This window comes from Lathyrus oleraceus, chromosome 5 (assembly GCF_024323335.1).
Source record: "Lathyrus oleraceus cultivar Zhongwan6 chromosome 5, CAAS_Psat_ZW6_1.0, whole genome shotgun sequence".
Classification (NCBI taxonomy): domain Eukaryota; kingdom Viridiplantae; phylum Streptophyta; class Magnoliopsida; order Fabales; family Fabaceae; genus Lathyrus; species Lathyrus oleraceus.
In genome coordinates, this window is record NC_066583.1 from 123,308,204 (window position 1) to 123,320,793 (window position 12,590).

Sequence of the window (12,590 nt, forward strand, 5' to 3'; positions counted from 1 at the left end):
ATTCGAGAAGAACAAAGAAGTAGATCCTGACTGAACTAAATCCTCCTTTACTGGATTATATAAAACCATCGTACCCCATCATTAATAAGAAAATGGTACACGAGGATGAGGTTAAAATGTTTGAAAAATTTAAAGAAGTGTTGATAAAACTTCAGGCAAGTATATCGTTCCATGAAATTTTAGAATTAATTCCCAAGTTTGATAAGTTTATGTAGGCATTGCTGAAGGCTGGAAAGCAGAAGTTGACTAAAGAACATGTCAAAATGATAGAGAAATAGAAGATGACCGAATCTCGGGAATTACCACCAAAGATGAAGGATCCAGGAAAGTTCACCATCACTTATACCATTGGTGGGTGTGAAAATCCCATATGCTTTATGTGACTTAGGGTCGAGCATCAATGTCATGCCGCTGAAAAAATTTAAGGAATTGAAGATAGGAAAGATCTTACCAAGCAATATGACGTTAACTCTAGCTGATTCGTTTGTTATACATCCGCTTGGTATTATACAAGATGTGCTAGTTCATGTTGATGGTTTGACCCTCCCTGCAGACTTTGCGGTGATTGACATGAAAGATGATTCAGGAGGGTCAATTATTCTTGGCAACCGAGAAGGCAAAAATAGATGTGGAGATAAGTGAACTTGTTTTGAAATTTAACAAGGAAAATGTGGTGTTTAACGCATATGAATGGACACCATATTTGAAGGATATATAGACATGCTACCAATTGGAAGAAAAAGATAGTAAAGTTCAAAAATGAATAACAACAGGAGATTTCTACGGTGTGAGGGTATCCCTTACGCATAATGTGTTTTAAGCATGAGACGTCACGCTAATGACGAAAAAGAAGCACTTGATGAGAGGAAATCCATCATTTATAATCAATTTTTATTTTGAATATTTTACTTTATTTTTATTCAAGACCATCCAAAAGAGGAATTAGCTAACCAAGCATAACCCTTCCATGATGATCTATGTTTGCTTTAATAAATAAGTTTGTAGCTGTGTTTTTTTCCAGATTTGCAAGTTTAGCACTTTAGCATTGACAAAATGATCCAAAAGACACTTGATTATCACAATAACAACTAGAAACTTGAAGGTGAAGGATGAAAAAAGAATCAACAAACTTGTACTCAACATACAAATACCTCATATAGTAAGGTTTGAGCTAAATAACTTTAACTGTTCACTTTTCTTTCTTTATGAGTGTATCCATGCATTATTATTTTATTTGATCTGATCTATTTCCAATTAAGTTTATCTGGTTTGACTGACATTCAATGATGCAGTTTTTTGTGTATAACTTTGAGTCTTTTTAAACCACCATGTAGTAATAGGTATATCCATTGCTAACCACTTCGAGCTTTAGCCTTTCTTTCGGTGACGTAGCCTAAAATTCTTAGCCATATGACTTGGAAGATCTTTTCTTTCCACTCTCTCTTTGGAGTTAGGTAGAAGTATAATTTTTTAAGTGTATGAAAAAGATTAAGTTTGGGGTTGCTTTTTAGAAGTGAGAAAAATTTTAAGTTTGAGGTTGGGGTACTAGAGAATATTGGCGAAAAATTTCAAAATTTATGAGAAAAAAGAAGAAGTGGTAAAAACATTCTTAAAAAAAAAGAAAAAAAGAAAAAAAAGAATAGTATAAGAAGGACAAAAAATCTCTAGTGCCGTAAAAAAGGAATAACGAGGTATGATGATAAAAGGAGAACTTGACATCTAACTCCAAAGGTTTAAACCTACTTTCCTAAAAATATCCTACCTAAACATAAGTCAATTACAACCTGAAAAGACCTCTAATGTGTGTATTGTATTTTATGTAGAACATGATCAAGCTAAGCATAATTGATTTTGCATGTTGATTAAAGATCACCATATCCATTGAGTGAGTTAAAGTAAGCTGAGAGACAAGTTGAGTACTCGTCATTGTTGAAGACGTGTTCCGAATTCGTTGGATATAAGTTGGAAGCTAGAATAATGTTCAAGTAAAGCAAATAATTAATTTGATGATATTCAACTATTATTGTTCGACTTGTTTTCTGTTGAAATGTGCGGTTGCAAACGACTTACTTGAAGACAAGCAACGATTCAAGTTTGGTTGTAATGACAGTCCCTCATTGCATGAATTTAGTCAAAGAGTTGGATTAAAATAAGTGAAAGATGAGCCAAAATGAAGAAGAAAGACCAAAGACCGAGGAAAATATAGCTAAGTGTGAATATTGTGGACTTAGTGAAAATTGGAGTGAAAAAGGAGTAAAAACAAGTGCAGCTTCAGAAATAATCACATGCATCATCACGTAACATCGCATGCACGATGGGGGGCATAAATGTTGCATCGCACATGCGATGCAAGTCATCAGCGCGTGATGGTCCCTTTTTCTAGGCTTTTCTGACACATTCTTGTCAATTCTGTAGCCAATAAAAAGGAACTTTTTGCACTTTCATAAGAGTTATGATTAGGAGAGAGCAAAACACGATTTAGAGAGCACCAAAGGTGATTTTTAGGGTATTTAAAGTCATTGGAGGCCGTTACTTCAAGGGAATTCATATGTTATTTTCATCTATCAATTATGATATTGTTATCTGAATTATGAGTAGCTAAATTTCTGTAGGTTAGGTTGTGTTATGATGAACCTATTTTAATATTGGTGGATTCTATGTTAATTTGACTTTGTATGAATCTTTTGATCTATAATGTCATTCAATTGCTTATTGTTCTTAATGTTTTTTTTCTGTGAGATGCTCTTTTAATCTAATTTTGGGAACATAGGGAATACTGACCATTAATCTAATTTTGAGTTACTTTAATTGATTTATTTCCGCTGCGATGAGTCTATGTAAAGGCGAGCATGCAATGTCAGGTGTTTGAATTATGACATGTTTTATATAACCCGTGTTACAAAGCAGGTTTATGTTATGTTGTATTTGAGTGACACTCTATATGTATAATTGTTTTATATTCACATTATTTAGTGTTTCGGGGTTTATGGGTGTTATAATACCCCTCAATTCTTTTATAAAACCAAGGGGAAATGTTATTTCTTTTTTAATTAAAAAGTAAAATAAAATAGGGATTTTTCCATTGGTTTTATAAAGGAATCGAGCTAATGTATTACTTGAAAAAAACAGCGAATAGTAAAAAATTAAAAGTAACATATATTGTTTTCTTTTTTAATTTTTTATCATTCACCATTTTCTCTATGTTCTGCAGTGTTCAAAACAATTTTTTCTAGATGTTGTATTGTGAAACAACAACATTCATTGTAATTTACAGTATGTTTAGAATTTTTTTTCTCAATGATGTCAATCAAGAAAAACAATAAAACTATGAAGTGTTTTCTTTGATTGACAATATATGAAGGTTATTAAAAAAATATAATAATGATTTTTCAAGAGGTGAAAATAATAATAATAAAAATAACAAAAACACCATAATGTGAGATAAATTGTAAGAGTAGAAAAAGTGTTTTGTTCAAAGTTGGTGTTAGAAGAACAACATACAACATAGAACCTTGAAGTTTTTTTCTGTTTTGCAATTCATCCTAAAGAATGATGTGTACGAGTTTGGAACGGTTGTATATGAGTTATGTTTATGATAAAACTTAGTTAATGAATATTTTTATAGTAAAATCTGAGTATTTAACCCATCAATTATTATAGAAACAAAATGAATATGTCATTTAATTTAAAAAAAAAGACACCATTTTTAAAGAAATCAAAACATAAACTATATTTATCGGGAATTGAAGAATGTTCTGGTTTTTTTTACACCGGTTATATTAAACAACCGAGAGAATAAATTATATTTTAAAAAAATAAAAATAAAACACGCTGCATCCTGAAATTATAGCTCAACTTTTTATTGAGTGAATTAAAATTTTGTCATAAAATATATTATTTATAGTATTAACAATTTTGCATCAAAGATCTCAACAAATTAAGATTTTTCTCCGGTCTAGAATGTGAGATAAGAACAAAATATTTTAGTCAATAAAAAAAAAGTATAATCTTGAACTATTTGGGAATACAAGTTACTTGCCAAGCCATATGTCATTCCTCTCGATCCTACAACCAATATTTCTTTCACTAATAAAGTTCTTATAAAAGACCATGTTTTTTTAGAAGACTCATTGGAAAAATTTAAAACACACCGTTTTCAATAAGTTTCATTAAAGACAATGTTGGTAAACATGAGTAATTTGTTCTTCATATTCATACTTTTTATCAACATTATTCTCTAAAAAAGATATTTATAATTTATTTTATAAATTATTAAAAAAATAAGAAATTAATTTTGTTTTCAATTTATTTTTTAGATAATAAACTCTTCATATACTATATAGTTAAAAGAAAATATTAACAAGTGATTCGTGAAAATGATTTAACTCTTTTGCTTGAAATTTCGTATCAATCTCTTACTACTAAACTAACTTTTCATAAGAAATATATTTAATATTGAATTAAACTAATTATATTTTATTGAATTTTTTACTCAAATAATCCAGTTTTTCAATTTTTTTTTTTATAGAACAACCCACATTTCAGATAATTTTTCAAAACAACTCACTTTAAAGAACTGATGCCAGATAAATTGACGTTTGTTCTCTAAGTTAAAGAGGTGGCGCCAATCAGATTGGCTTATGCACACAATGTTGTCAATCCAATTGGCGTCCATGTGTTAGGTTTAAGAGGAGACGCTAATTGGTCTAACATCTATGTGTGTTGTGTATTTTTTTTATAAAAACAAAGTAAATTTTATATAAAAGTCGAAATCAGGTCAATTTGTATTAATATTAATATGTGATTACATACGAATATCAAAAAGACTAATGTCGTTGATCGGGATGACCTAACCGACTTTCGATACCACATCCCCTAACTATCCGAACGCGTGACCCTAACCCACGTTGATGATTCACCCCAGGTGTTTGAGGATTTGAGGGACCAGAAACATTACCACCACATGCAGGAGATTCCCTAAGATATTCAGATGAATTTGCGTAGTCTTGTGTATGCAATGAAGTGCTACCTCCATAGCTGAGTTTGTGACCCATGACAGAGTACTTGAGATGTGTTTGAGTTATTGGAGGGCGACCAGGACGATTGAAAGGCGACATTGGTGTGAATGATGCGTCGAGGAAAGATTGAAATGATCGTTGTGGTGTTTGATAGCCATATGGTTGTTGCATGTTTTGGTTTTGTGATGTTGGGATTCTTGGCTGTAATAGGAGGATGGACAATTTGTTTAAATGATCGTTGAGTGTTTTGGCTAAGGCAACTATGGTAGGGTGATGTGTTGGGTGCATAACAATGTTGGTGTCTTGATCTTCTTGTTGGTGGTGGTACGATGTATACTCTTGGTATTGTGGTTGGGTGTTTGACATGTTAAGATCGTAGGTATTGTGGTTGGGTGTTTGACATGTTAAGGTCGTAGGAGCTTGTGAGCGACAATGTTGTCGGAGGTTAGATGTTGAACTTTCTTGTGTGTAAGTTATCTGGCGTGGGTCGTATAATTACATATCCTCGGCGAGGAACTCAAATCCAACCGATATGTACCAAGCCATATAATTACGAGTTGATTTTTCTTCGGTTGGCATCTCATATTTAAATTTAAGGGTATGTGCCAATTCATCTGACACTTATGTGTTGACGTTTTTTTTTAAAATGAGATAGTTTGAAAATTAATCTGAAATGTGGATTATTTTATTATTATCTTTTTAAAATGGTTATTTGAGTAAAATTTTATATATATATATATATATATATATATATATATATATATATATATATATATATATATATATTCTTTTATTTATCCTAAAAAATAAGAAAAACCCAATTTATTTTAAGAGAAAAAAGAATGATATTTTGAATCCTTACTTTGTAGTACACTCTTATTATTTGTTAATACCGATTCACCCTTTGCTATTGCGTAAGAGAACGAGAAAAGAACGGAGCTCGCCGCCTTCACCTTCTCTCCCCGCGGCGGCGCAACCACGTTTCCGGCAACACAATCAATCCTTCTCCCCGGAAGCCATCTGTCTGTTTGTTTGTAAGTAAACCCTAGCTCCAAACAGTACTGTTTACCCTTAACGCTCCATATTTTCACCAATGGCTTATTCCCGTGGTCGCGATTTCTTGTTCTGTAACTTGTGCGGGACAATGCTCGCGGTTTCTTCAACAGAATACGCAAAATGCCCTTTGTGCAAAACCAAACGAAACATAAAAGGTACAACTTTTGTGTTGTTTCTGGGTGTATGCGTGCGTGTCTGTTAGACTGTTAGATTGTTACTGTGCTTGCATATTTTGTAAATATGTCAATGAGTGCATAGTGTGCTCAAGTGAACTCATATTTTGTGCTTAGAAATTCCATTGTGAGTACTAATTGAATGTCTTTGTCTTTTTCAGATATTAAAGGAAAGGAAATAAGTTACACAATTTCTGCCGAGGTATGCTTTTGCGGATCTTGTTTTTATTCATCAGTTTAAACATGTTATTTCCATCTGCTTATTCCTAACATATGATTATATCTCTATGTTCTATCACTTAGCCTTATAGTTTCTACGGTGAGTGACTAGGTCTAGGTGTTTGAGTAGAGGGTATAATCTATGTTATTAAACTCGACTGGAAATCTCGGCACAGAATAATAAAACCAAGAAAATCGTGTCAAACTGTACTGTTCCGACCGTTATGGGTGACTCGGCTGGAACGACCGCGATAATGGGATTGGATTCGGAATGATGCCGCTCTGACACGGCCGCTCCAGCCGCATTAGCAGTATATAATATTACCTTAATTTTAAAGGATATCAAGGGTATTTTATTGAATTTATTGACATTTATGGCTTTTGTTTCTGAATATGAATAATTCATGAATTTTGATAAACTTATTTTAGTTTTTGACAATTATATGTTCATTACTATAAACTGTTTTCGTGTCCGCATCACTAAAATATCAACCGTTCTACTCCCTGCATCGCGCCGCTATCATAGATTGATAACATAGGGTATAATTGCACGTGCGCATTGGGTCCCAGTTTAATTCTACAGTTGCGTGAGAGTCTTACACTTAGTTCTCCTGCTCACTTTCTGTTCAAGCTTCCCTCTCCATGAACCAAAGAGTGTTATAACTAAAGTACTGTTGGCTGATTCATTATGCCCTCAAAATCATTTCTTAGCAACAAAGAGGATTTTATTAAAGGCTGGTCGTGTGTTTCATTGCATCTAAGGCTAATAATATTTGGATGATAAAAATGTATGACACTACTGATTGGAGCTTCCTTTGGTCCTAGCTATGTTCTTTTAGTTATGTAGTTAACATAATATGATTATTGTAAAAGCTCTAAAAATAACCTGAAAAACTTGTTGGAAATCCTACAGGAAAATCTCCTGGTCAGTAACTCAGCATTTGAAAATAAATATTCTATGCATGATTTATGTCTCTTAGAAAAGTCATTGGATTTCTTCTAGTCTATAATAGTGGCAACTCATTAAAACCTTCTTGGTGCTCCTTACAGAGGAGGCAGCACCGCCATCTCCAACAACACCCTTCTACTATCACCCGTTGGTAACAGAGTCTCCGCCACCGACCTCCGCAAATCCGAAACAACAACACTCCCCCATTCAAGCCTGCTCCAATATCTCCCGCATAGCTGTCTCCCCAGATGCATCTTCCTCCTCGCTATTGACGGCAACAACCGTTGCTTATTCATCAATCTCCGCTACTGTGCCATACTCCACCGTATCACCTTCAAACACCACTTTGGTGCTGTTAAATTTTTCCCTGATAGGGGACTCATCACTGTTGCTGCTGCTGGAAAACTTGTTCAGATCTGGTGATCCCCTGCCTTCCGCAAGAAGTGTTTCCCCTTTGAATTGGTTAAAACTTTTGCAGATTTCCATGCAAAAATCACTGCTTTTGATTGGAGCCCTGATTGCAAATACTTGCTTGTAGCGTCCAAGGACCTCACTGCGAGAATCTTGTGTTTGAAGAAACTTAGTGGTGGTGCTAAGTATAACCTTTTTTGCTTTTAGGTCATAGGGATTCAGTTGTAGGTTCAATTTTCGGTGTTGATCCTAAAACTAATAAGGTTTATACAGTTACTAGATATTGTTATTTGTTAAGCTGAAGTTTTACAGGCGACGAGGAATCCTCAGCGCCTCCATCACCAGGGACACCGGATAGGGAATTGGAAGGGGGAATTGAAGGTTGGAGATGACGGTGTTGTGAAGAAGAGGAAGGAACTTGAAACTGAGGATGGGGGTGGGTACTTATGTATAGGTAAATGTGAATTGTTGAGGAAGGATTGTTTTAGGTAGGCGCCAGCGAAGGTTTCGGCTTGTGATTATCATAGAAGGTTAGGCATGGTGGTTGTTGGATTTTCTAATGACGTGTTTGTGTTGTATCCAATGCCGGATTTCACGTGCATACATTTGTTGTCCATATCAAAAGAGAAGATCACCACTGCTTTGTTTAATGACCTTGGGAATTGGTTGTCCTTTGGCTGTGCCAAACTGGGTTAGCTCCTTGTGTGGGAGCGGCGGTCTGAGTTATATTCTGAAGCAGCAGGGTCATTACTTTGATGTCAATTGTGTCGCGTATTTGTTGGACTCTCAATTCCTTGCTACCGGAGCAGATGATAATGAAGTGAAGGTTTGGACTGTTTCCTCGGGCTTTTGCATTGTTATGTTTTCTGAGCACACTAATGCTGTCACAGCTCTGCATTTTATGGCAAATAACAATTGCCTGCTCAGTGAATCTCTTGATGGGACTGTTCGTGCATGGGATTTAATACGTTATCGGAATTTTAGGATATTTGCCACTCTTTCAAGACAGTTTGTTTCTTTGGCAACAGATCAAAGTGGTGAAGTGATATGTGCAGGCACTTCAGATTCATTTGAGATTTTTGTTTGGTTGATGAGAACTGGTAGTTTGTTAGACGTGTTTAGTGGTCATAATGCTCCTGTTCATGGACTAGTATTTTCTCCTACAAATGCTGTTTTGGCTTCATCATCATGGGATAAGACTGTTCGGTTGTGTGATGTTTTTGACGGGAAAGGAGCAGTTGAAACACGGCCTCACACATGATGTTCTGACAATAGCTTATCTTCCAGATGGAAGACACCCAGCTTGTAGTACATTGAATGGACAAATTCATTTTTGGGATCCGTTAGATGGTGTGCTGATGTATTCAATTGAAGGTTCTAGAGATATTGCTGGAGGTCGTCTTATGGCTGACCTTAGAACATCTGCTAACTCAAGTACAGGGAAGTGCTTCACAGCCTTGTGTTATTCAGCTGGCGGAAGCTACATATTAGCTGGGGGCAGTAGTAGATATGTCTGCATGTATGATGTTGCCGGTCAGCTTTTGCTGCGATGCTTCCAGATAACTCATAATCTTTCATTAGATGGCGTGCTTGACTTTTTAAACTCAGAATATGACCGAAGCTGCTCCTCTAGATTTGATTGATGATTATAACAGTGACATTGAAGGTGTTGAAAGACAAACACGAGGGAAACTAGGACTAGATTTGCCAGGATCTGTAGTTAACCACGGAAGATCTATTATTCAAACAAAATGCCTTAGAATTGCACCTACTGGTAGGAGTTTTGTTGCAGCAATAACAGAGAGAGTTTTAGTTTATTCTGTTGATGAATCATTCATATTTGATCCAACTGACCTAGACATAGATGTCATACCAGGGGCTGTTGATTGTATAAGTATGTTAGAGCAACTTCACTCTTTGAGTTAATTTTTAGGGTTGAGATCCAAGGATATTTAACATGGTATCATAGCCGGGTTAAGGACTGCAATGTGGGCATTTGACTCAGGCCCACGCTAGGCGTGAAAGTGGGTGTGGAAGTTGGTATTTGTGTTGTTGGAGTTTGTTTGAAGTACCATATTGCTTAGATTCCCAGACTGTTGATTGAATAAATATGTGAGGGCAACATCATCCTTTGAGTTAACTTTTAGGGTTGAGATTCAAACATATTTATTAGTCTATTTATAATAATTTAAATAAATATGACTAGGTAAAAATGTCACAAACAATCACTCCAAATACTCATAGATTGGGGTGACATTTCTACCAGAGATGCTAATAACCCGCATTGACTGCATATTGGACGAAACATTCTCTTACCAATAATATCTATATGAATATGTCTGTACTAACATGAAGATGATGATGACATACATAATACAGGAACATATCCCAGCACAAAAATCATAAACGTTGAGATGACAATAACCTAAGTTTGTGTTTGAATAATCAAAGCTACTAGTTGTAGAGTGTTTTCACCAGCAGTGAAGGCAACTAGATGCAAATCCAAACATGTTCTTAATTTGGTTTGGATATTCATTCAACATGATTTAGGCTTAGGCCTTTTTTTAATTCCTTGAACAACAAGACCACCCTTCCAATCACAACCCTTTATCTCATACACTCCTACCTCCACTTCCTTATCATCTCCTCCTTTGTTGAAGAACTCTCCCAATTCCATCTCCAACCACCCATCTAACCACCCAGCTGCTCTATCCTTCGGATACTTCTGCAGATCATTTTTGGGAGAAACCCAAGGCCTATATTGGTTAAAGATAGAGTCTACAAATGATTTATATAGAGTGTCATCCCTTGTCTTACAAACCGATTTTGTAGTGATGAGTTAGGCCGAACCCAATTTCTAACACTTCCTGTGGGTACTATTGTTGCTTCCACAAAACGTGTGCTTGACTGAATATCCCAGAACAGGAACGGTGAGGAACAATCTGGTATCTTAGCCTTCTTCCTCTTTCTACATCCAAGAATACATTTTGTTCGACATGATCACCTCCAGAAATGACAATGGAAGCTTCAACTGGCTGATATTCAAACCATAGGTTCCATAACCAACCACTTGGCTTAAATACAAGATATGCTCCGTACAAAGTCTATGGAGATAGCATGCTGGTGTTGATCAAGCCCCGGATTTCGAACCAACACACACTCACAAGTTCAACCACCTCTGAAAACCTGCATGTTTGGAATCAGTTTAAGTTCTGTTCAATTGCTATTGAGATTTATAGATGACAAAATAAGGAATGAATCACTACTTTAGTTTTTGAAATTATAGAAAATGTCAATTTAGAATCTATGAAGGTGATCTCTAGCACTGAAAATAATCCATCACAATGTTTTCTAAAACAATTTCAAGACTAAATTGATCAAACCAAAAGGTTTAACATAGCAGATACCAATTTAGACTCTATTTAAATAAACATTTTAAGTAAGGCAACATAAAATCATATAAGTGACTATATATAAGTTATTTCTACAACAAAGATATCATATAAAATTGTTTTCATATAAATTATAATTTGTTTTCATAAGGTGGATCCAATAGAAAAATTTGTGATGTGATTTTAAGCATGTACATATTCACATATTATTGATTATTGGCAAATGAACTTTGTGTAATTTGTGTTGGCAGGATATCAGAAGAGAACTTGGAATTAATCTACTCGAAGAACAGACAGTGCAATTGTCTAAGGTAATGCATCCTGCAATATATATTTAATGGCATGATTTTTAAGCAGATGTTTACAGGTTTTAATGTTATGTTTCTATACAGGTCAACAAGACATGCGAAAAATGTGGTCATGGTGAGGCTGCCTTTTATACCAGACAGGTATTACTAGACTACATAATGAAGCCTTGCCAACTTAATTTGGAGCTTATTTGGTACCACATTTTTATGTATATAAATCTTGCTAATTTCAGATGAGATCAGCAGATGAAGGTCAAACTACTTTCTACACATGCACCCGATGCGGTCATCAGTTTCAGGAAAATTAAGTTGGAACCATGTTCAAACAGTTTGTCTAATTTTGATAATTTATTTTTGTCCCCTTGGCTGAAATCTACCTCCATTTTTCACCAAACTTTAATTTGGAGAGTTTTGTATGTGCAAGTAGAAGTTTTGATCCTATGTAGCTTGTATAATTCCTGAAAAATATATAATCGACATAGAAAAGTTATTTTTTTGGTGTTAAGTTGCTGAATGCACACAAACTGCCTTTATACTATGTTTTTCCCACCAATTTTTTATTGTAACTGTGATATCATTCTACACAGACTGCCATATTTGATGTTCTGTTTTTGGCTGTTCTTGGATGATCTTTGTGATTTTTATTAAATTTCCTCTGATCATGTGGTGTTTCTTTGGTGAAGTTTTAAGGAAACAATTTGTTGTGCCATCAATTGATTTATAGCTACATACCAATCTATTAGTGTTTTATTTCTACTTAATTCACAAATTTTAAAGTATACTGAACCTTCAAACATAAACAATATGGTGGAGAATGTATTTGAATCATAGAAAAGAATTTGAATCCCCTACCGGCATTGAACGATACTTCGAGTGAGGAATGTTAGATTTAGTGAGGATTGGCCTCCCCCCTCCCTTTAGGGGGCTATTTAACATCTTGGAAGATGTCCAGCACCCCTATTTCATAGGACCAGAAATTGATTAGTGTCTTCACCAATGTCTCAGCATCTAAAGACATTGAAACATTAATTTTGACCCTATCAAGTAGGGATTTATCGCTCGTT

At 34.9% G+C, this 12,590-nt stretch overlaps 1 protein-coding gene and 1 pseudogene across 1 annotated transcript; both read left to right on the top strand.

The window, feature by feature from the left end:
* Window positions 1–5,875: 5,875 nt before the first annotated feature.
* Window positions 5,876–12,031, top strand: LOC127088215 (uncharacterized). The gene is made up of 5 exons (XM_051029129.1): window positions 5,876–6,229; window positions 6,409–6,449; window positions 11,470–11,529; window positions 11,611–11,667; window positions 11,760–12,031. The coding sequence occupies exons 1-5, from the start codon at window positions 6,112–6,114 to the stop codon at window positions 11,832–11,834; spliced, it is 351 nt and encodes a 116-aa protein (XP_050885086.1). The 5' UTR covers window positions 5,876–6,111; the 3' UTR covers window positions 11,835–12,031.
* On the top strand, window positions 6,457–11,463 carry LOC127088214 (periodic tryptophan protein 2-like; annotated as a pseudogene).
* Window positions 12,032–12,590: the final 559 nt, after the last annotated feature.

Bases quoted from the DNA above. Each gene is read 5' to 3' on its own strand.
- LOC127088215 (XM_051029129.1), top strand. From the start codon at position 6,112: ATGGCTTATTCCCGTGGTCGCGATTTCTTGTTCTGTAACTTGTGCGGG. The intron at 6,450-11,469 runs GTATGCTTTTGC...TTGTGTTGGCAG, and splicing joins GTTACACAATTTCTGCCGAG to GATATCAGAAGAGAACTTGG. The intron at 11,530-11,610 runs GTAATGCATCCT...GTTTCTATACAG, and splicing joins AGACAGTGCAATTGTCTAAG to GTCAACAAGACATGCGAAAA.